Raw genomic sequence first — 24,998 nt, 5'->3', positions numbered from 1 at the left:
CCCGCGCTCCCATTCCCCCCCCCCCGCGCTCCCATTCCCCCCCCCCCGCGCTCCCATTCCCCCCCCCGCGCTCCCATTCCCCCCCCCGCGCTCCCATTCCCCCCCCCGCGCTCCCATTCCCCCCCCCGCGCTCCCATTCCCCCCCCCGCGCTCCCATTCCCCCCCCCGCGCTCCCATTCCCCCCCCCGCGCTCCCATTCCCCCCCCCGCGCTCCCATTCCCCCCCCCGCGCTCCCATTCCCCCCCCCGCGCTCCCATTCCCCCCCCCGCGCTCCCATTCCCCCCCCCGCGCTCCCATTCCCCCCCCCGCGCTCCCATTCCCCCCCCCGCGCTCCCATTCCCCCCCCCGCGCTCCCATTCCCCCCCCCGCGCTCCCATTCCCCCCCCCGCGCTCCCATTCCCCCCCCCGCGCTCCCATTCCCCCCCCCGCGCTCCCATTCCCCCCCCCGCGCTCCCATTCCCCCCCCCGCGCTCCCATTCCCCCCCCCGCGCTCCCATTCCCCCCCCCGCGCTCCCATTCCCCCCCCCGCGCTCCCATTCCCCCCCCCGCGCTCCCATTCCCCCCCCCGCGCTCCCATTCCCCCCCCCGCGCTCCCATTCCCCCCCCCGCGCTCCCATTCCCCCCCCCGCGCTCCCATTCCCCCCCCCGCGCTCCCATTCCCCCCCCCGCGCTCCCATTCCCCCCCCCGCGCTCCCATTCCCCCCCCCGCGCTCCCATTCCCCCCCCCGCGCTCCCATTCCCCCCCCCGCGCTCCCATTCCCCCCCCCGCGCTCCCATTCCCCCCCCCGCGCTCCCATTCCCCCCCCCGCGCTCCCATTCCCCCCCCCGCGCTCCCATTCCCCCCCCCGCGCTCCCATTCCCCCCCCCGCGCTCCCATTCCCCCCCCCGCGCTCCCATTCCCCCCCCCGCGCTCCCATTCCCCCCCCCGCGCTCCCATTCCCCCCCCCGCGCTCCCATTCCCCCCCCCGCGCTCCCATTCCCCCCCCCGCGCTCCCATTCCCCCCCCCGCGCTCCCATTCCCCCCCCCGCGCTCCCATTCCCCCCCCCGCGCTCCCATTCCCCCCCCCGCGCTCCCATTCCCCCCCCCGCGCTCCCATTCCCCCCCCCGCGCTCCCATTCCCCCCCCCGCGCTCCCATTCCCCCCCCCGCGCTCCCATTCCCCCCCCCGCGCTCCCATTCCCCCCCCCGCGCTCCCATTCCCCCCCCCGCGCTCCCATTCCCCCCCCCGCGCTCCCATTCCCCCCCCCGCGCTCCCATTCCCCCCCCCGCGCTCCCATTCCCCCCCCCGCGCTCCCATTCCCCCCCCCGCGCTCCCATTCCCCCCCCCGCGCTCCCATTCCCCCCCCCGCGCTCCCATTCCCCCCCCCGCGCTCCCATTCCCCCCCCCGCGCTCCCATTCCCCCCCCCGCGCTCCCATTCCCCCCCCCGCGCTCCCATTCCCCCCCCCGCGCTCCCATTCCCCCCCCCGCGCTCCCATTCCCCCCCCCGCGCTCCCATTCCCCCCCCCGCGCTCCCATTCCCCCCCCCGCGCTCCCATTCCCCCCCCCGCGCTCCCATTCCCCCCCCCGCGCTCCCATTCCCCCCCCCGCGCTCCCATTCCCCCCCCCGCGCTCCCATTCCCCCCCCCGCGCTCCCATTCCCCCCCCCGCGCTCCCATTCCCCCCCCCGCGCTCCCATTCCCCCCCCCGCGCTCCCATTCCCCCCCCCGCGCTCCCATTCCCCCCCCCGCGCTCCCATTCCCCCCCCCGCGCTCCCATTCCCCCCCCCGCGCTCCCATTCCCCCCCCCGCGCTCCCATTCCCCCCCCCGCGCTCCCATTCCCCCCCCCGCGCTCCCATTCCCCCCCCCGCGCTCCCATTCCCCCCCCCGCGCTCCCATTCCCCCCCCCGCGCTCCCATTCCCCCCCCCGCGCTCCCATTCCCCCCCCCGCGCTCCCATTCCCCCCCCCGCGCTCCCATTCCCCCCCCCGCGCTCCCATTCCCCCCCCCGCGCTCCCATTCCCCCCCCCGCGCTCCCATTCCCCCCCCCGCGCTCCCATTCCCCCCCCCGCGCTCCCATTCCCCCCCCCGCGCTCCCATTCCCCCCCCCCGCGCTCCCATTCCCCCCCCCGCGCTCCCATTCCCCCCCCCGCGCTCCCATTCCCCCCCCCGCGCTCCCATTCCCCCCCCCGCGCTCCCATTCCCCCCCCCGCGCTCCCATTCCCCCCCCCGCGCTCCCATTCCCCCCCCCGCGCTCCCATTCCCCCCCCCGCGCTCCCATTCCCCCCCCCGCGCTCCCATTCCCCCCCCCGCGCTCCCATTCCCCCCCCCGCGCTCCCATTCCCCCCCCCGCGCTCCCATTCCCCCCCCCGCGCTCCCATTCCCCCCCCCGCGCTCCCATTCCCCCCCCCGCGCTCCCATTCCCCCCCCCGCGCTCCCATTCCCCCCCCCGCGCTCCCATTCCCCCCCCCGCGCTCCCATTCCCCCCCCCCGCGCTCCCATTCCCCCCCCCGCGCTCCCATTCCCCCCCCCGCGCTCCCATTCCCCCCCCCGCGCTCCCATTCCCCCCCCGCGCTCCCATTCCCCCCCCCGCGCTCCCATTCCCCCCCCCGCGCTCCCATTCCCCCCCCCGCGCTCCCATTCCCCCCCCCGCGCTCCCATTCCCCCCCCCGCGCTCCCATTCCCCCCCCCGCGCTCCCATTCCCCCCCCCGCGCTCCCATTCCCCCCCCCCGCGCTCCCATTCCCCCCCCCGCGCTCCCATTCCCCCCCCCGCGCTCCCATTCCCCCCCCCGCGCTCCCATTCCCCCCCCCGCGCTCCCATTCCCCCCCCCGCGCTCCCATTCCCCCCCCCGCGCTCCCATTCCCCCCCCCGCGCTCCCATTCCCCCCCCCGCGCTCCCATTCCCCCCCCCGCGCTCCCATTCCCCCCCCCGCGCTCCCATTCCCCCCCCCGCGCTCCCATTCCCCCCCCCGCGCTCCCATTCCCCCCCCCGCGCTCCCATTCCCCCCCCCGCGCTCCCATTCCCCCCCCCGCGCTCCCATTCCCCCCCCCGCGCTCCCATTCCCCCCCCCGCGCTCCCATTCCCCCCCCCGCGCTCCCATTCCCCCCCCCGCGCTCCCATTCCCCCCCCCGCGCTCCCATTCCCCCCCCCCCGCGCTCCCATTCCCCCCCCCCCGCGCTCCCATTCCCCCCCCCCCGCGCTCCCATTCCCCCCCCCCCGCGCTCCCATTTCCCCCCCCCCCGCGCTCCCATTTCCCCCCCCCCCGCGCTCCCATTTCCCCCCCCCCCGCGCTCCCATTTCCCCCCCCCCCGCGCTCCCATTTCCCCCCCCCCCGCGCTCCCATTTCCCCCCCCCCCGCGCTCCCATTTCCCCCCCCCCCGCGCTCCCATTCCCCCCCCCCCGCGCTCCCATTTCCCCCCCCCCGCGCTCCCATTTCCCCCCCCCCCCGCGCTCCCATTTCCCCCCCCCCCCCGCGCTCCCATTTCCCCCCCCCCCGCGCTCCCATTTCCCCCCCCCCCGCGCTCCCATTTCCCCCCCCCGCGCTCCCATTCCCCCCCCCCGCGCTCCCATTCCCCCCCCCCGCGCTCCCATTCCCCCCCCCCCGCGCTCCCATTCCCCCCCCCCCGCGCTCCCATTCCCCCCCCCCCGCGCTCCCATTCCCCCCCCCCCGCGCTCCCATTCCCCCCCCCCCCGCGCCACTCCCATTCCCCCCCCCCCGCGCCACTCCCATTCCCCCCCCCCGCGCCACTCCCATTCCCCCCCCCCGCGCCACTCCCATTCCTCCCCCCCCCCCCCCCCCACGCACCCAATCCCACTCCTCCTCCCCACTCCCACTCCCCCCCCCCCCCCCCCCCACACACCCACTCCCACTCCTCCCACACCCACTCCCACTCCCACTCCCACTCCTCGTCCCCCCCCACCCACACACACTCGTTAGTTCCATTCTATTTAATTCTCGTCCGCATCCCCTCTTTAAAATCATTTAATAGAATTTGTTGTAACTGTTGGAATCTTTTTAAACTACTTATGGAAAATAAGTCTGGTCTGGGTTTATTCTCCTTTTACTGATTTGTATTTTTCAGGAAGTATTTGTGGGTGCTAAAGAGTGCATGGTCATGACTGTACAATTTTTTAGTATCCTACAGCAATGTATTCATTCCTGAAGTCAAACCTGTGTTCAAGATCATGAAGTATCACTGGCTGAACGAACATGATCAGACAAGGAATTCCATAATGAGTAGAGTTTGAGGAGGCTTTGTACCAGGTTATATTACAGCTAAGGTTTCCTTGCCAGTGCAATCGCCTTGTCTAAGTTAGTAAACTACAAAGAGTCACACAAATATCTCTCCAGCTGCATCGTATATTAATGACCTCTGCAAACTGTCCTGTTTTTACAGCTTTTTAACACTTTTCAACAGTTGCTTATGTCTCTCAAATTCTCTGTTGCATTTATCGCAGAGCCGCTGGTATTTTGGCTGCTGGTACATTGGAATCCAGCAATGGGCCAGCTGTACCTGGGTAATTGTGTAAAGTCATTGCAATATGGGCTCACTCGGATACCTTTTCCTCGTGCTCCATGCAAAGTTTGCTGTCATAAGCACTTCTCACCCAGTGAACTGAAATGTGACCTTATATACAAAGTAATCTGGAATAGCACGCTTCAGGGTGAACAATGATGAGCTTTGCACTCAAAATGGTACTGAATGCCATTGTACTTTCCTGATTTCTCTAATGGGAAATATCACACTGACTGCCCACAAGATATGCTGAAAACTATGAATCAAGTTTAACAAATAAAATGAAAATAGAATATCGTGAGATTCTTGATTTTAATAGGGAGGATGGAAGAAAAAGGAAGTGTGTGTGGGACAGTGTGTGGGAGCTTGGGAGAGACAGGAGAAGGAAGTTTAGAAAGCATTAGCTGGTCTCTACTCAAATTCATTCATCTTAAATGACAAAACGTTGACCTCTTCCATTGTTGCTGTAGGTGGGTGGAGTGGCTCTCTACAAAGTGTATGCTCCTAACTTACCTGTAACAGGTATTATGACAAAACTAACCAGGGACAGAGGAGGCTGAGGGCAGATTTAATTGAGGTGTATAAAATTATGAGGGGCCTTGATAGAGTGGATAGGAAGGATCTATTTCCCTTAACAGAGGGGTCAATAACCAGGGGGCATAGACTAAAAGTAGTTGGTAGAAGGATTAAAGGGGAGATGAGGAAATATTTCTTCACCCAGAGGGTGATGGGGGTCTGTAGAGGTAAAAATCCTCATCACATTTAAAAAGTGCTTAGATGTACATTTAAAGAGCTGTAACCTACAGAGCTACTGACAATGGGCCGAATGGCCTCATGTTTTGTAATTTTTCTATGACAAATGAGGGATTATTATGGGATAGGTCAGAATAATTTATTCTCCCTTTAAGGAAGACATGAGCAGTTATTAGAATGCAACACTCCTCAGTGAAATAATTACTATGAATTTATATTTGAGTATAATCAGATTGGCTTCAGCTATGGCTTCTCTTACTGTTCCTGCACACATGCCTTTGGAATTCAAGGAGCTATCCTTGGCTGCTTCCTTTTCTATGTGTTGCCTTTTGATATCATTTGTAGGTGTGGGTCAGCTTTCATATGCATTCCATCAATACCCAGAATATAGCAAAAAAAAAAGGTTTGCAATGTTGACTTGAAAAAGACAACTTGCATTTATATACTGCCCTTTTATCCCAAGGTGCTTCACAAACACAATCAGTCAAAAATTGACACTAAAACAAAGAATGAGATAGTGGGAGGGATGACTAAAAACTTGGTGAAGAGGTGAATTTGAAGGAGAATTTTAAAGGAGGATTGGAAGGTGGAGAGTTTTAACTGTGCCTTCATGTTCTGTCTGTAAAATAACCCAACTGGTCGATTTTGTATCTGGCCTCGTTTCACTACAGTGCCCATCAGTTCACCCGATGATACATTGGAGAAGTGGGTATGGAGGCACGTGCAAAATTATGGTATCCAGTACATATAACATAGTTTTCATTGTTACAGTCGCTTGGGCGATGTCATACAACTAGATATTGGGCAGTAAAAGTAAACTACTTCTATTTGATGGGAACATGGAATTCACTTACTGTCAAGACCAGTGACGATGAATCTAAAGAATATCTAGAGCAGAGTAAAATTGTAACAGGGGCTCTAATCACTTGTCTCTATGAAACTGTAAGGTTAGACCAACAATGTGATGTGCAAGTAGAAGCTTTACAGATCTTCCCTCGGGAAAATAAATAGGTTAGATAGAATCCATAATGATGTATTATACAGTTAATTGGAAGGAACGCGTTTGATGGGCCAAATGGGGTTTTCTCACACCCATGTATCATGTTTGCTTTATTCTGTTCTGGCTTTTGTTTTTCTTACAGCAGCTGCTTTCATACTATGTACTCTGAGTTACAGAGTTTGTGTTGTCATTGTTGAGCAACCAGCAATATGTAGGGTGTATTGACAATTTCTGGCTTTTGTCGGCAGCTGGTTGTAAGCTAGTGGAAATCTTGTTTCAGAATGTTGGCCATGATGAAACTTGTATGGTGGTGTGTATTACAGGATGTTGGGAATTATTCATTGATTTGACATGAAGGCACATGCATCCAGCTGCAGATCATACTAAAAATATCTTGTATATCTCGGTATAAATCTTTGCGGTTATGAGCTTGAAGAAATTTTAAATAATCAAGACCCCTTTAAAAATAAAATGTGGACTTCAGCCATTGTACAATCTGCTTTATTGTGGACTCGGTCCATTTTTCCTCGGCTAAGAGATAGGACAAAGTAATTCCTCTTCCCCCCCCCCCCCCCCCGCTTACAAACAAAAACAATTAAAACTCCAATAATGCTTGTGACAGTTAACCAGCTTCGAGGATTTATTGATCTCGACAGTGGAGGGAAGCTAAATTTGATAAATGAACTGGGTGTGGAGATTGGAGAAGTATCTCGCACACTACAAGCAGTGTGAGACCACCACCTTTGTGGAAATATCACTGGTTGTGAAAACACCTGGTGCATAATGTAATTTGTAGTTCAAAAGGTTTGCAGAACTGTAATTTTCCCCCGTCTCTGTGCTGTCTCATGGTGACCACGCGTTTCAAAAGAAAAATAGATCCTGCAAATATATACAACCTTTCATGATCTCGGGTGTCCTAAAGCACTTCACAGCCAATGGAATACTTTATTTTTGGAAGTGTAATCACTGTTGTAATGTAGGCCAACATAGCAGCCAGTTTGTTCACAGTAAGATCCCACAAACAGCAATGAAATACATGACGAGATAATCTGTTTTTAGTGACCTTGGTTCATGGATACATGTTGGCATCTCTAACAGTGCAGCACTCCCTCAGTAATGCAGTGCATGTGTCAGCCTGGATTGTGTTCAAGTTTCTGGATCTACTGACTCAGGCAAACGTGCTACTGTTGAGCCAAGTCTGGGACCTTTTAAGCAGCAAATGCTGCTAAGCTACTCGAGCACTGCTACTGGAGCATCCGTGATGCTGAGGATGTCGTGAATAGCACATTTAGTGAGTTGTCACACCGCAGGTAAAGGTTATAAAGGCAGATAGGGGATGGGTGACCATCAGGCAGAGCAGAAGTAGGAAAGTAGTGCAGGAGTCCCCTGCGGTCATCTCCCTCCAAAACAGATATACCGCTTTGGATACTGTTGGAGATGGCTCATCGGGGAAGGCAGCAGCAGCCAAGTTCATGGCACCATGGGTGGCTCTGCTGCACAGGAGGGCAGGATAAAGAGTAGGAAAAGTATAGTGGTAGGGGATTCTATTGTAAGGGGAATAGATGGGTGTTTCTGCGGTCGCAATCGAGACTGCAGGATGGTATGTTGCCTCCCTGGTGCAAGGGTCAAGGATGTCTTGGAGCGGTTGCAGGACATTTTGGAGGGGGAGGGTGAATAGTCAGTTGTCGTGGTGTATATAGATACCAACGATACAGGTTTAAAAAAAAAAACGGGATGAGGTCCTACAGGCTGAATTTAGGGAGCTCGGAGTTAAATTTAAAAAGTAGGACCTCAAAGGTAGTAATCTCAGGATTGCTACCAGTGCCCCCTGCTAGTCAGAGTAGAAATAGCAGGATAGTTAAGATGAATAAGTAGCTTGAGGAATTGTGCAAGAGGGGAGGATTCAAATTCCTGGGACATTGGAACCGGTTCTGGGGGAGGTGGGACTAGTACAAACCGGACGGTCTGCACCTGGGCAGGACCGGAACCAATGTCCTAGGGGGATTGTTTGCTAGTGCTGTTGGGGAGGGTTTAAACTAATATGGCAGGGGGATAGGAATCTATGCAGGAAGACAGGGAAGTAAAATGGGGGCAGAAGCAAAAAGTAGAAAGGAGATAAGGAAAAGTGGAAGGCAGAGAAATCCGAGGCAAAAAACAAAAAGGGCCACATTACAACATAATTCTAAAAGGACAAAGAGTGTTAAAACAAACAAGCCTGAAGGCTCTGTGTCTCAATGCGAGGAGCATTCGTAATAAGGTGGATGAATTAACTGCGCAGACAGCTGTTAACGGATATGATGTAATTGGGATTACGGAGACATGGCTCCAGGGTGACCAAGGCTGGGAACTCAACATCCAGGGGTATTCAATATTCAGGAAGAATAGACAGAAAGGAAAAGGAGATGGGGTAGCATTGCTGGTTAAAGAGTAGATTGAAGCAATAGTAAGGAAGGACATTAGCCTGGATGATGTGGAATCTGTATGGGTAGAGCTGCAGAAAACGCTAGTGGGAGTTGTGTACAGACCAACAAACAGTAGTCATGAGGTTGGGGATGGCATCAAACAGGAAATTAGGGATGCGTGCAATAAAGATACAGCAGTTATCATGGGTGACTTTAATCTACATATTGATTGGGCTAACCAAACTGGTAGCAATATGGTTGAGGAGGATTTCCTGGAGTGCATAAGGGATGGTTTTCTAGACCGATATGTCGAGGAACCAATTAGAGGGCAGGCCATCCTAGACTGGGTGTTGTGTAATGAGAGAGGATTAATTAGCAATCTTGTGCGAGGCCTCTTGAGGAAGAGTGACCATAAATATGGTAGAATTCTTTATTAAGATGGAGAGTGATGCAGTTAATTCAGAGACTAGGGTCCTGAATTTAAAGAAAGATAACTTCGATGGTATGAGACGTGAATTGGCTAGGATGGACTGGCGAATGATACTTAAAGGGTTGATGGTGGATAGGCAACGGCAGACATTTAAAGATCACATGGATGAACTTCAACAATTGTACATCCCTGTCTGGCGTAAAAATAAAACGGGGAAGGTGGCTCAACCGTGGCTAACAAGGGAAATTAAGGATTGTGTTAAATCCAAGGAAGAGGCATATAAATTGGCCAGAAAAAGCAGGACTGGGAGTAATTTAGAATTCAGCAGAGGAGGACAAAGGGTTTAATTTGGAGGGGGAAAATAGAGTACGAGAAGAAGCTTGCAGGGAACATAAAAACTGACTGCAAAAGCTTCTATAGATATGTGAAGAGAAAAAGACTAGTGAAGACAAATGTAGGTCCCTTGCAGTCAGAATCAGGTGAATTTATAATGGGGAACAAAGAAATGGCAGACCAATTGAATAAATACTTTGGTTCTGTCTTCAGCTAAGGAAGACACAAATAACCTTCCGGAAATACTAGGGGACTGAGGGTCTAGCGAGAAGGAGAAACTGAAAGAAATCCTTATTAGTCAGGAAATTGTGTTCGGGAAATTGATGGGATTGGAGGCCGATAAATCCCCGGCACCTGATAGTCTGCATCCCAGAGTACTTAAGGAAGTGGCCCTAGAAATAGTGGATGCATTGATAATTTTCCAACATTCTGTAGACTCTGGATCAGTTCCTATGGATTGGACGGTAGCTAATGTAACCCCACTTTTTAGAAAAGGAGGGAGAGAGAAAACAAGGAATTATAGACCGGTTAGCCTCACATCGGTAGTGGGGAAAATGTTGGAATCAATTATTAAAGATGTAATAGCAGCGCATTTGGAAAGCAGTGACAGGATCGTTCCAAGTCAGCATGGATTTATGAAAGGGAAATCATGCTTGACAAATCTTCTAGAATTTTTGAGGATGTAACTAGTAGAGTGGACAAGGGAGAACCAGTGGATGTGGTGTATTTGGACTTTCAAAAGGCTTTTGACAAGGTCCCACACGAGATTAGTGTGCAAAATTAAAGCACATGGTATTGGGGATAATGCATTGATTTGGATAGAGAACTGGTTGGCAGACAGAAAGCAAAGAGTAGGAATAAATGGGTCCTTTTCAGAATGGCAGGCAATTACTAGTGGGGTACCACAAGGTTCAGTGCTGGGACCCCAGCTATTTACAATATACATTAATGATCTAGACTAAGGAATTAAATGTAATATCTCCAAGTTTGCAGATGACACTAAGCAGTGTGAGCTGTGAGGGGGATGCTAAGAGGCTGCAGGGTGACTTAGACAGGTTAGGTGAATGGGGAAAATGCATGGCAGATGCAATATAACTGTAGATAAATGTGAGGTTATCCACTTTGGTGGCAAAACAGGAAGGCAGAATATTATCTGAATAGGAAAAGGGGAGGTGCAACGAGACCTGGGTGTCATGGTACATCAGTCATTGAAAGTTGGCATGCAGGTACAGCGGGCGGTAAAGAAGGCAAATGGCATGTTGGCCTTCATAGCAAGAGGATTTGTGTATAAGAGCAGGGAGGTCTTACTGCAGTTGTACAGGGCCTTAGTGAGGCCTCACCTGGAATATTGTGTTCAGTTTTGGACTCCTTATCTGAGGAAGGACATTCTTGCTATTGAGGGAGTGCAGCGAAGGTTCACTGGACTCATTCCTGGGATGGCAGGACTGACATATGAGGAAAGACTGGATCAACTGGGCCTGTATTCACTGGAGTTTAGAAGAATGAGAGGGGATCTCATAGAAACATATAAAATTCTGACTGGATTGGACAGATTAGATGTAGGAAGAATGTTCCCGATGTTGGGGAAGTCCAGAACTAGGGGTCACAGTCTAAGGATAAAGGGTAAGCCATTTAGGACTGAGATGAGGAGAAACTTCTCCACTCAGAGAATTGTGAACCTTGGAATTCTCTACCACAGAAAGTTGTTGAGGCCAGTTCTTTAGATATATTCAAAAGGGAGTTAGATGTGGCCCTTATGGCTAAAGGGATCAAGGGGTATGGAGAGAAAGCGGGAATGGGGTACTGAAGTTGCGTGATCAGCCATGATCATATTGAATGGTGGTGCAGGCTCGAAGGATCGAATGGCCTACTGAAAATTCTACTGAAGTAATCCAGGTATTCCTATTGCTTTTGCATTCAATTGTCAAAAGAATAATGCTGTGGCTGCTTTTAAATCTAAGGCAAGCCAATCCAGACTGAACTGCCCTTTATAGGCATTCCTCATAAATTTGTTCCTGACTCCGAAACATCAAAGTAAAATTGCTTCAAGTGTAAACCCACTAGTAGAACTGGTAACTGCCTTTTTAAAAGTAAGATTTTGTCCATAAAAGCAAATTCAGGAAATGTCACCAACCTGTTAGTTACACTGGGCCCAAGTTTCAGGCCGCGCCTAGAACGGCGCAGCCCTGACCTGGACGCCTGTTTCTCGCGCCCGAAAGTGAGCCTAAAAAAAATACCTGCGGATTCTCCAGCCCTTGCGGATCCTTTGGAGGGGCCCGAAGCACGCAGTCCCGAGCCCTGCCCGAATGGCCTCACTGGGCTGCGAGGATCAGGCTGCAGCCCCCCCCACCCCCGGCCTCCTCCGCTCCCCCTTTCTCCCCCCGGCCCCCCCTTTCTCCCCCCGGCCCCCCCCTCGCCCCCCCCCGCCTCGTCCCCTCTCTCGCCCCCCCCTTCCTCCCCCCGGCCCCCCCCTCGCCCCCCCCCGCCTCGTCCCCTCTCTCGCCCCCCCCCGCCTCGTCCCCTCTCTCGCCCCCCCCCGCCTCGTCCCCTCTCTCGCCCCCCCCCCCGCCTCGTCCCCTCTCTCGCCCCCCCCCCGCCTCGTCCCCTCTCTCGCCCCCCCCCCGCCTCGTCCCCTCTCTCGCCCCCCCCCGCCTCGCCCCCCCCGCCTCGTCCCCTCTCTCGCCCCCCCCCGCCTCGTCCCCTCTCTCGCCCCCCCCGCCTCGTCCCCTCTCTCGCCCCCCCCCGCCTCGTCCCCTCTCTCGCCCCCCCCCCGCCTCGTCCCCTCTCTCGCCCCCCCCCCGCCTCGTCCCCTCTCTCGCCCCCCCCCCCGCCTCGTCCTCTCTCTCGCCCCCCCCCCCCCCGCCTCGTCCCCTCTCTCGCCCCCCCGCCTCGTCCCCTCTCTCGCCCCCCCCCCCCCGCCTCGTCCCCTCTCTCGCCCCCCCCCCGCCTCGTCCCCTCTCTCGCCCCCCCCCCCCCCCGCCTCGTCCCCTCTCTCGCCCCCCCCCCCGCCTCGTCCCCTCTCTCGCCCCCCCCGCCTCGTCCCCTCTCTCTCCCCCCCCCCCCCCGCCTCGTCCCCTCTCTCTCCCCCCCCCCCCCCCGCCTCGTCCCCTCTCTCGCCCCCCCCCCCCGCCATGTCCCCTCTCTCGCTCCCCCCCACCTCGTCCCCTCTCTCGCCCCCTTTCTCGCCCCCCCCCCGCCTCCCTCCCTGCTGCCCCAACCCCCTCTCGCTGTCAGAAACACATAGACACTAACAGAGAGAGACACTGACACTGACAGAGCGTGAGAGAGAGCGACAGACAGAGAGAAACACACACTGTGGGGGCCCCATCCCAGCACGCTGTTGGAGGGCTCCTGGTGCTGCAGTCGGTGAATAGAATTTTTTTTATTTATTGATTTTTTAAATTAAAAAAAAATATATATTTTTTTGGTTTATTGTTTGATGGCTCTTTATTTGTCAAATTGAAGTGTTTAATGTTTGTAAACTTCCCTTTTAAACCCCTCCCCCACCATTCCCTGTGTCTGATTTGTAACCTACGTCTGATTTTCTAAGTGTAGGCAAGGTTTTTTTGAGCATACAAAAATCTACACTTACTCCATTCTAAGTTAGTTTGGAGTAAGTTTTCACTGCCTGAACTTTTAAAACAGGTGAAAAGAAAAATCTGTTCCAAAATGAAACTGTTCTAACTGACTAGAACTGGAGGAAACTAAATGCCGAGAATTGCAATTTCTAAGATACTCCATTCTAAACCAGTTGCTCCAGAAAAACAGGAGCAACTCAGGCCGAAACTTGCTGTTTCTCTCTCCACAGATGCTGCCGGACCCGCTGAATATTTCCAGCATTTTCTCTTTGTATTTTACTGTTTTTTTTGAGTTTAGATAAAATAGTAATTAGTTGATCCATAATGTGTTCTCGATCTATGGATTATAATAGAATATTCTTATGCAATTATATTGAATACGTAGTAGTAGTAGTAGTAGTTAGTTGTAGTAGTAGTACAGAACATTAATCTACTATGGACTGGGCAGAGGGCTCATTTTGTGATTATTATCTGCATCTGATGACAAAATCTCTTGTTGGTGAAACTTGCTTACATGTACTGTGGGTCAGTTTGTCACCTTGGGGGAAGGGATGGGGTAAGTAGGATGACATCTGCCAACCCACTTACCTGCTACCCACTAACCATTCCTGGTTGTATTGTCATTTTAAAACAAGCATGTTATATCCATTCTCGCTCGGTATTGAACCATTGGGTCAATTTTCTAAATCCCCTTTAGTAGGACATTTTAGAAAATCACAATGCCTCCTATACAATCAAGCAGAGTCAACATGGTTTTATGAGCGGGAAATCGTGTTTAACACATTTACTCTTTTTGAGGAAGCATTGTGGATAAAGGGGAACCAGTAGATGTTGTGTATTTGGATTTCCAGAAGGCATTTGATACGAGCTCGTGGGTTTGGAGGTAATATATTAGCATGGATAGAGGATTGGCTAACTAACAGAAAACAGAGTCAGGATAAATGGGTCATTTTCAGATTGGCAAACTGTAACTAGTGGGGTGCCACAGGGATCAGTGCTGTGGCCTCAACTATTTACAATCTATATTAATGACTTGGATGAAGGGACAGAGTGTACTGTAGCCAAATTTTCTGATGAGACAAAGATAGGTGGAAAAGCAAGTTGTGAGGAGGACACAAATAATCTGCAAAGGGATATAAACAGACTAAATGAGTGGGCAAAAATTTGGCAGATGGAGTATAATGTGGGAACATGCGAGGTTATCCACTTTGGTAGGAAGAATAAAATAGCAAATTATTACTAAAGTGGAGAGAGACGACAAATTGCTGTGGTACAGAGGGATCTTGGGGTCCTCGTACATGAAACACAAAGGGCCCAAGTTTCCACAGGATAAAAAACGGGTGCCCCTCCGAGCTGGGCGCCTGTTTTTCGCGCCTAAAACAGCGCCAGAAAAGAAACGCGCTATTCTCGAGCGCTTTGCAGCTCCTTGTCTGTTTGGCGCGGAGCCTACACTCGCGGCGATTTTGTAAGTGGGAGGGGGCGGGTACTATTTAAATTAGTTTTTTTCCTGCCGGCAACGCTGCGCGTGCGCGTTGGAGCATTCGCGCACGCGCAGTGTGAAGGAAACATTGGCACTCGGCCATTTTTGTAGTTCTTTGTAGCTGTTTACTTTTTGAACATTTTTTAATAAAAGCACATTGCCATCAGCACAGAGGCTACCCTTCTCACTGTCTCCTTCCCCTCCCTCCCCTCCACGGCAACAAACGGCAGTTTCCTCCCCCTCCCTCCCCTCCACGGCAACAAACCGCTGTCTCCTTCCCCTCCCTCCCCTCCGCGGCGGCAACAAACCGCTGTCTCCTTCCCCTCCCTCCCCTCCACGGCAACAAACGGCGGTTTCCTCCCCCTCCCTCCTCTCCACGGCAACAAACTGCTGTCTCCTCCCCCTCCCTCCCCTCCGCGGCAACAAACGGCAGTTTCCTCCCCCTCCCTCCCCTCCACGGCAACAAACCGCTGTCTCCTTCCCCTCCCTCCCCTCCGCGGCAACAAACGGCGGTTTCCTTCCCCACCCCTCGCGGGAACGAACGATGGTTGAAGCACTTTCACACAGATGGGAAGATGGTTTATTTAATCTTTTCTTTGCTTATAAATGTTTATTCAGGTTGGATTTATTTGTATAATATTTGTAGAAGTATAAATAAGGATTGATTGTAGAATTTAATGACTTCCCTTCCCCCCCCCCACCTCGTTCTGGATGCCTAATTTGTAACCTGCGCCTGATTTTTAACGTGGAGAACAGGTTTTTTCAGTTCTACAAAAATCTTCACTTGCTCCATTCTACTTTAGTTTGGAGTACGTTTTCACTGTTCTACCTCACTAGAACTGCAGAAAAAAAAATGTGGAGAATTGCGATTTCTAAGATAGTCCATTCTCCACCAGTTGCTCCTAAAAAATCAGGCGCAAATCATGTCGAAACTTGGGCCCAAAAAGTTAGCATACAGGTACAGCAAGTAATTAGGAAGGCAAATAGAATGTTGGCCTTTATTGCAAGGGGGATGAAGTATAAAAGTAGGGAAGTCTTGCTACAGTTGTACAGGGCGTCGGTGAGACCACACCTGGAGAACTGCGTACAGCTTTGGTCTCCCTATTTAAGGAGAGATATACTTGCATTGGAGGCAGCTCAGAGAAGTTCACTAGGTTGATTCCTGATATGAAGGGGTTGACTTAGTAAGAAAGGTTGAGCAGGTTGGGCCTATACTCATTTAGAAGAATGAGAGTGATCTTATTGAAAAAGATTCTGAGGGGGATTGACAGGATAGATACAGAGAGAATGTTTCCCCTCGTGGGGTAATCTAGAACTAGGGGGCATAGTTTCAGAATAAGGGGACGCCCATTTAAAACGGAGATGCAGAGGAATTTCTTCTCTCAGAAGGTTGAGAATCTTTGGAATTTTCTACCCCAGAGAGTTGTGGAGGCTGGGTCTTTGAATATATTCCAAATTGGGATAGACAAATTCTTGAATTATAGGAGAGTTGAGGGTTATGGGGAGCAGGCAGGAAAGTGGAGTTGAAACCAAGATCAGATCAGCCATGATCTTATTGAATGGCGGAGCAGGCTTGAGGGGCCAAATGGCCTACTCCTGTTCCTATTTCTTATGTTCTTACTGGTATTGGTAGCAATTTATTAGTGCTTGCTTATTTGTCTTATTCAGACTGTTTAGGTTAGTTTAATCTGTATAATATGTATTACTCCCAAACTATGAACATCCATCATTTGTGTATTAATATCATTAAATTGGGAAATGTATCACTTGACATGACTGTAGTGTGGTGGTCTCTTGATGTTCCTTTACACCATCAAGAGATCCTTCTAAGTAACTTTCTCCACCATGTTGGATGTTTGTATCTTCCTCCACTGCATGGTGCAGGCAGGCTAGTGTGATATGCTGGAGCCTTTTGAGCTGTATACTTATTTCTGTTTCAGTTTGAGACCTTCAGTGAAGTACTTCAAATGTCTTGGTTCCCCTGAAGTCGGGCTTTATTTTAATATGTATATTCCACAGTAATAAAACTTGTATTAAATACATACAAAATATTTATTCTCTTGGAAAAAATATGGGTTAATAAATGAAGGCGTGGATTTCTAAAAGGTAAATCGTGGTTGATGAAGCTAGTGCAATTGACTCTGTGTATATGGACTTTCAAAAGATGTTTAAAGTACCACATAATAGACTTGTTAACAAAATTGAAGCCCATGGAGCAGTGGCAACGCAGGTATGAAATTGGCTAAGAGGCAAAGCAGTGTGGTGGTGAATGTTTGGTTGTTTTTCCGACTGAAGGTGAAGATTGAGTGGTGTCCCCCAGGTGTCCGTATTAGGACTACTGCTCTTTTTGAGATATATTAATGACCTGGGCTTGTGTGTACAAGGCATACTTTCAAAGTTTGCAGATGACACGAAACTCAAATGTAGTAAACTGAGGGAAGGATCGTAACCGACTTCAGGAGGACATGGACTAGTGAAATGGGCTGACAAAAGGCAGGTACAATTTAATGTAGAGAAGTGTGAAGTGATGCATTTTGGTAGAAAGAATGAGGCGAAGCAATATAAACTAAATGGTACAATTTTTTTAAAGGGTCTGCAGGACAGAGACTTGGCGGAGTATGTGTACACATTTTTGAAGATGGCAGGACAAGTTGAGAAGGCTTTCTTTGTAAAAGCCTATGGGACCCTTGGCTTTATAAATAGAGGCATAGAGTGCAAAAGCAACAAAGTTATGGTAAACCTTTATAAATGACTGGTTAGTCCCCACTTGGAATATTTTGTCCAATTCTGGGCGCCACACTGTAGGACCGATGTCAGGGTCTTGAGAGTGTGCAGAAGAGATTTACTGCAATGGTACCAGGGATGCGGAGTCTGGAGAAGCTGGGGTGGTTCTCTTCAGAACAGAGAAGGTTAAGGGGAGCTGCTCAAAATCATGAGGGGTTTAGATAGAGTAAATAAGGAGAAACTGTTTCCAATGGCAGAAGGGTCATTAATCCAAGGACACAGATTTAAAGCAATTGGCAAAAGAACCATAGGTAAGCTGAGGAGAATTCCTTTTTTTTTTGCAGTAAGTTATGATCTGCCTGAGCAACCCCTCGATTTTTAAAATTCTTATCCTTGTTTTCAAATTCCTCCATGGCCTCATCGCTCCCTATCTCTAACCTCCTCCAACACTACAGCGCTCTGAAATATCTGCGCTCCTCCAATTCTGGTCTCCTTGCGCATCCCTGATTTGAATCGCTCCACCATTTTCACAATTGGGTGTGGCTTCAACTGCTGAGGCCCTGAGCTCTGGAATTCCCTCCCTAAACCCCTCCACCTCTCTTTACTCCTTTTAATATGCTCCTTAAAACGACCTGTTTGACCATCTAATATATCTTGTGGTTCTGTCAACATTTGTTTGATAACACTCCTGTAAAGTGCCTTGGGATGTTTTACTATGTTAAATGTGCTATATAAATGCAAGTAGTTGTTGAAAGGGAAGTGGAAGCAGATTGAATTATCTCTTTCAACAGAGAATTAGATAAATACTTTTGAAGGGAAAAAAATTGCAGGGCTATGGAGAAAGGGCCGGTGGATGGTACTAATTGGATAGCTCAATCGAAGAGCTGGCACAAGCAAGATGGGCTGTAGCATTCTGTGATAGATTCGACAAAGGATTACGTATTGCATTATTCATGCAATATTATAGTCGTATAGTGAAGTTCTTCATCTAACAAGCTGTGCAGACAAACAGATTGATAGTGCCCAAATCTGGGAGGCACCAGAAGATGGTCCACCTTGACTAGTCGTCAGCTTTCTTATCATCGGGTTGCAGACACACCTAGGCTACAAACTGCCACTCTATTTAAGGTTGGAAAGTACAGCAGTTTGATTCTTGTTACATCTGTCATTTAGATCATTATGATGAAGGACTGTTACAGACCAAACAACCTAAAAAGGTGAAATGATTAAATTAACAAAGGCCCTCTATTGAACTGCAAGGAGTGTTTCCTTATTACCTAACTGCATTAGTTTCACAGATATGATCTATTTAACTGAAGGAGTATCACTTTATCACCCAACTTCCCTCCTTCCACAGATGTAGCCTTGTAAGATTGTTTTTGTAACTAACGAGTTACTTGATTATATTTCCTTTTCACAATTGGGTGTTGTGTCTCAGGAATTGATTAGAACTATAAACTTAAATTAAGAGAGAAGGCTGAGAGGTGAGGTGATGGAGGTCTCTAAAATTACGAAGGGGTTTGAGATGTTTCTACTTGCGGGGGAATCATAAACTAGAGGTCATAACTATAAGATGGCCACTAATAAATCCATTAAGGAATTCAGGGAGTGGTTCGGATGTGGAACTCGTTAGCTAACACATGGAGTACTTGAGGTGAATAGAATAGATGCAATTAAGGGGAAGCTGAATAAGAATATGAGGGGAAAAGGAATAGAAGAATATGCTAATGGAGTTAGATGAAGTAGGGTGAGAGGAGGCTTGTATGGAGCATAAACACTGGCATAGAACAGTTGGACAGAATGAGCAGTGCATTCTACGTATGTAGTTAGGTCTTGCCCATTAATTAAACAGCAGAATAATATTTATGTACCTCCCCAACATTCCTTCCCATGCAGAGTGACACCTAGCCATCATAAAGATGTCCTACATCCCCATGATCACTGTGAAGATGGATAGGAATGGAGCAGCCATGCTGTCTCCTACACTCGCACTCTGTTCCTGGATGTTCTCCAGCCTTTATGTTTGTCAGAGGATTGTTTACATTAAAAGGATAATTAAAATGCTAATGTTATAAGGTCAGTTGCAATTCAAGAGTTTCTAATCAGCATAGTGGTTTAATAGAATCTAATAGCTTCTATATTAATCATGTATAAAATACTTTGATTACACTTTTATTCTAATGTACTCGAATGACAAAATTTGCATTCTAAATCTGAATTTCTAACCAGCTCCAGCTAGCTCTTGTTTATCTGACCTGGGAACATTTGCTTCTTCACAGTTCATTTTAGTCATGATTATTTTGTTTATTAAGCATTTGAATGTGCTTGATTTGATGGCTAATTTTTCTTCTATTTAATGTTTCAGGAAGTACATGAACTGCTCAAAGATTATGAATTGAAGTACTGCTATGTGGATAAGAACAAAGGAACTGGTAAGTTAGGGTTACTTTAAATGGTTGCAAAACAGAACTTAAACCTGAGCTAACATCCACTAAGAATTGTACTGTTTTTGGAGAGGGATAAATGTCTCCATTTTGTCCTCTGGACTAGATACTTGCATCCTAGATGGTGGTAAATCTACTTCTAGGCCTCTGTATAAAAGTAGAATACAAGTACGTCCCGAATCTGGCAACCTCAGGACAGAGGCTGTGCCGGTTTTCGGGTTTTTCTGGATTTCGGAGAAGAAAATCCGACGTCCCGAATCCGGCAACCTCTGGGTCAAGGCTGTGCCGGTTTTCATATTTTTCCGGATTTCGGGTTGGACATTAAAACGGCTTAAAACAACCCAAGCTTAAAATATGAAAAGCATGAAGAATAAATAGAATAAATAAAGGTTTTTATTTGGTAGAGCATAGGTATGAAACAGAATACAGGTAATGTATAAAGAATAATCTTCCTGTGATCCACTTCTGAAGTAAGCTGCACAGAAATAGGTACAGGTTATATTTGGCTGGAGGTTGTGCTTGAGGGAGATGGGTTGAAGCGACACTTCATTGATCTCATAAATCCTTGGTCCATTGGCTGTACCTGTGGTGTTACATTGGGAGGTAAATAGATTCCACAGACATTGGGCCCAAATTTCCCCAAGAGTTGCCCTGTTTTTTTTGGAGTAGGTAGCTTTTTTTTGGAGTAATTTAAAAATCACACATTTCCCCATTTAACTTGCTCCAATGTAAGTCAGTTAGTTTTTTTTAAAAGTTTAGTTTGTTCTCTCCAAAAGGGAGCGTGACAAGCCACGTACACCTCTTCTGGCCATAGAAGCAAATTTGGCCAGCTGAAAGTTACTCCAAACTAACTTAGGCCAGTGTATGTGGCCACTTTTGTAGGCACAGAAAAACCTTACCTACATTTAAGAAACCAGCGCAGGTAGCCAAAGGTGGGGTGGTGGGGTTGAGGTGAGTTAGAGGATTCCAAAGCTCTAAAGACCTTCATAATAGCTGCACAACATCACCACAAATAAATGAAAAATAAATCAACTACAGAAAATAGAGCAGTCCTACCTTGCCGACTACAGAACGCACCGGCTAGCCCTCCTGCCATGGCTAGGGGAAGCAGGCATGCATGACTGTAGGGGTGAGGGATTTTTACTTTTTACAGTTGATCCTAAATGTTGTGTGGTCCTAATGGAGGATGATGATTCAGTTTTTATGCAAAATATATTTTATTGTAAATTTTACAGTGTACTTCAATGATACCAACAACAGGGAAGAAAGTCTGCACCCATCCCTCACCCACATCTCGGGGAAAGCGCACTTCCTTATAGGGTCGGTGAGGGTGGTGTGGCGTGGGGGTGGGGGTGGAGGTTGGGGGCCCAGCTTGGGTCTGACCGGTGGCTGGTGCGTGGACTGTAGTGGGAGTGACATTTGAGTCTCCGGCCTTTGTGCCCTTATTGCTGAAGCCAGCTCCCTCATGGCATCTGCCATCGTCTGCACACTCTCTGAAATGCCCGCTCTGACTTCCAGTCTTAGTGCAGAGATTTCACCCGATCGTCTGGCGACCTCATCACGCATCCCACTGACGGCCGCCATGAGTGATTTTGTGAGGGCATTGGTCTCCTCACCCAATGAAAAAACCTGATAAACTTCTGCTGAGGGCTGTCTCTCAGGAGAGACTGGTTGGCTTCTCCTTCCCCTCGCCGTGGGTCTACCTAGTGGCACCCCTCCAGTGCGAGGTGCAGTCTGGGACGGTGGGGGACTGGGTGTCCCAAGATGCATTTCCTGCGCCACTGGGACCCGCGACCTCTGAAGGTGTGAACCCATGGAAGGTTGCCGAGGAGCTAATGGAGGGTTCTGGCTGTGTGATGCCCTGAGATATGCCCTGATCGATATCGTGGTCAGCACTCTCCTGAGCACACATTTCCATGGACCCCCTCCTCCCCCCCCACCCGCCTTGGTCTGGAGCGCACGCATCTGGATCCTCAGCATCTTGAGTGTCGTCGTCTTCTGCAAAAGGCAATACAACAGTCAAATGGTTAGCAGCACAGGAGGGGGCAGGATGGGTGGCATGAGTAGTCTCACGCGTAGCAGGCCAGTCAGCAGGTTGATTTCAAGGGCTACTATGCATTTAAATGACTCGCCCTCACCCTCGTGTGTGGGTCCAGCTTGTGCAGAGCTTATTCCTTTTCTGCCAGTGCGAGTCACCAAGGCAGCAACCCTCTGTTCCAGGGGTGTCAGTTGGTGCAGATTTGGCGGACCTCCTCCTGTTCTAGTCCTCTCCCTCTTGTTGTGGGCCAATATTTTCTGCAAAGATGAAAATATTAATTGTCCGACATTCTGCGCTTCTGATGGGTGGGACACATACAGATGGTCACATTTTCCACTGCAATTCAATTTAAAGATGAAGATATTGCTTACACTCACTACTTGACCAACGTCCTGCCATTTTTCTTACACTGGCGGTGTTGACCCCAGCAGAGAATTCTTCTGCAACGAGGTTCCATATTTTTCTCATTTCCTTGGGTGAGATCTTTGACTGACCACACTTGCTGATATCCAGCTCCAGCCATTTCTCCTCAATAACAGTCACTAATTTCTCCACTTCCTCATGGAAGAAATTCTTGCTTCTTGCACGCTTTTGCGGCATTCGTCTATTGGACTCGAATGCAGGTAATGTTCAAATATCACATTTACACCTCTTACACCTATCCAGCACTCCTTTCCACTCCCTCAGCCACACAAAAATCAATATTCAGACCTCACCTTTATATATGCCCCATAGCCACTTATTCTGAGGACGCTCTCCCTTTAATTGGCTGATTGCCAAGCTTCCTGTTACACTGCGCATGTGCACAGATTGAACCTCCCATTGCGCATGCGCGCACATTCAAATGGTCATGCATGCCCCTGCTGGCACTGCACGAGATGCTGAGCCCAAGCCTCGCCCCTCAGCACAGCCGAAGCTCCCCGCCCCGCCCCCCCCAAGACTCTGCTGCGCGACACCGGTGGATCCGGACGACAAGGAAGCGGCCAAATTCAGAGGTAGATTTTTGACGCTTTTTTTCCCTCCAGGAAGTCGACGCACCACATCGAGATATGCCGTTCTAAGCGGCTGGGGAAATTTGGGGCCATTATCCTTAACTGAAAGTTCAGCATTAGGATGTGCTGAGCAATTGTCTAACAGCAAGAATATTTTGCTGTTTTCATCAAGGCCAGCTGTCCTACAATGAGCACGAACCTCGGGAACAAAATGCTTCTCAAACCAGTTCAGAAAAATTACCCTGGTTACCCATGCTCTCTTATTAGCATAATAATGCACTGGGAATGTTCTCACGCCCTTGAAACATCTTGGACGCTGGCTTTTCCTGATGACCATAAGCTTACACTTGTGTGTCCCAGCTGCATTTGCACAAGCAAGCACAGTCAATCTATCTTTGGCATCTTTTACACCTGTTGGTTGCGATTCTTCTGCTGTTGCTAATGTCTCGGTATATGGCGGCAAAACAATTGTCTCATCGGCATTATAGATTTGCTCAGCCGAAAGGTTTTCATCAGCAATTAGTTTAACAAACTCATCTATATAATTTTCAGCTACCTCATGATTTGCTGAAGCTTTTTCACCGCACACTTTCAATTGTCTGATGCCATGAAGCCTTTTAAATTTGATTAGTCAACCTGAAGAGTACTTGCATGGAGTTTCAATCTCCAGTTGTGCATGGAATATCTTGGCTTGTTGCATCACCATTGGGCCAGACAAAGGAACCTTTTCACTTCTCCTCTGTCGCCACCACTCCATCATTACTCGATCCAGCTCATCACTTTTAGGCTTATGCATAGTGTGTTTCTCTCATTCATTTCTTTCTGAATGTCACTTTCTGCATAAAACTTCATGATCTGTTCTTTCTGTTTTTTAATATCATAAATGGTGGAGATTCCAACATCATACTCCTCACTCAGTCTTCTCACTGAAGCACCGCTATCTAATCTCTGCAGTAACTACTTTCTTGGCAATTGGCAATGAATTATGTTTCCTCTTTGCACTACCTGTATTATCCATTGTCGGCCTTTTTGACATGGTTGCGATGGCAAACAACATAAATTCACAATGCGTGTAAATCGCAATAAACACCACAGCGCTTGAATCAAGTCGGGTCGGGCCTGTTTGAGGGGGAGCACATGGGTCGGGATCGAGGGTCATTCGGCAAGGCACGTCGGACGACTCCATTTGCAATGCACTTTTTTATTTTAAAAAATGCCCAGTTTTCAGACAATAATTCCGGATAACTCCATCTGTAATGTGCTTTTATTAAAAAAATAAAAAGAAATGTCTGGATTTGGGACATTGTATCTGTTCTGTGAATACTTGAAATAAAATGAAAAAAATGCTGGAAATACTCAGTTGGTCAGACAGCATCTGTGGAGAGAGAAACAGTCAATGTTTCAGGTCAATAACCTTGCGTCCGAACTGGCCTTTGTTGCCATTTGTCACAGTCGTGGTCTACGATAACTTTTTGCTCCTGACTGCTCAATAGGTACCATTTCAGCAGCATGGTGATCTTGAACCTGCACCACAACATTGTTTGTTGAAGTAATTTTTAAAAAATATTACTCTTAGATCTTACTCCAGGAAATTTGCTAATTAGCTTAACAGCTGGTGTGGCGCTTTTGAATTGGATTCTGATGTCGCTGTCAGTATGTATGATTTTAAAAGTTGACAATTTCCCACTTGGCTCAATGGCTGCCAGCTGGAAGCAGAACCATCAGATACAACTGGGAGACCTGATGGAGCACATGTCTGAGATTGCAATTTGGTTAGGAAAACCAGGAAAGAAACCTTTCTTGAGAACTCATCAAATTAATAGTTTTCTCCCTTCTGCTCTTATCCATCTCTTCTCTTTCTCCTCTCCCATCTCAGTAAATTAATTTAACTTGGACAGAACTTTGAAAGGCTCTCATTGGAGGGGGGTGGTGGTGGTTTCTGTGGGAGGTGGAAGAATTATCCATTATTAAAGCTTGAATGTTCAGAGTTCACTTTCAACACAAGAAATTGATTACTGAATTTATGCTTGGGAATAGAATAATGGGGCCGAAATTCAGTGCAACCAGAAAGCTGGTGGTGTTGAGGTCTTTTTATTCCCGATTTAGGGCCACAAAGTTTGCAGTGGCTATTTAATCCAAATTCAGCTTTTTGACCACAAAAAAGTGTTCCAGTCTTAGCCCTTCAAACCTGAAAGTTTGCAGTCATAATTGGGGCGTTATTCCCACGGGAAATTCACCCTTCGGGTGATGTGGCAGCTGCCATTGCAGCACAGGCACGAGGGAACGAGCGTATCAGTGCTGCTTTGGAGAGGATGGCTGCGGCTTTAC

The 24,998-nt window shown here is 49.9% G+C and overlaps 1 protein-coding gene across 10 annotated transcripts in view; it reads left to right on the top strand.

The window, feature by feature from the left end:
- Positions 1–24,998, top strand: part of raver2 (ribonucleoprotein, PTB-binding 2) — a 123,916-nt gene that overhangs the window by 1,110 nt on the left and 97,808 nt on the right. For all 10 annotated transcript variants that reach the window (XM_070887039.1, XM_070887032.1, XM_070887034.1 and 7 more), the window contains exon 2: positions 19,562–19,628. In XM_070887039.1, the coding sequence (XP_070743140.1) occupies positions 19,562–19,628 (67 nt within the window). The remainder of the gene's footprint in view (positions 1–19,561; positions 19,629–24,998) is intronic.

This window comes from Pristiophorus japonicus, chromosome 8, assembly GCF_044704955.1.
Source record: "Pristiophorus japonicus isolate sPriJap1 chromosome 8, sPriJap1.hap1, whole genome shotgun sequence".
Classification (NCBI taxonomy): Eukaryota; Metazoa; Chordata; class Chondrichthyes; family Pristiophoridae; genus Pristiophorus; species Pristiophorus japonicus.
The sequence above is the reverse complement of the archived record's forward strand: the minus strand, read 5'-3'. Positions and strand labels throughout refer to the sequence as shown.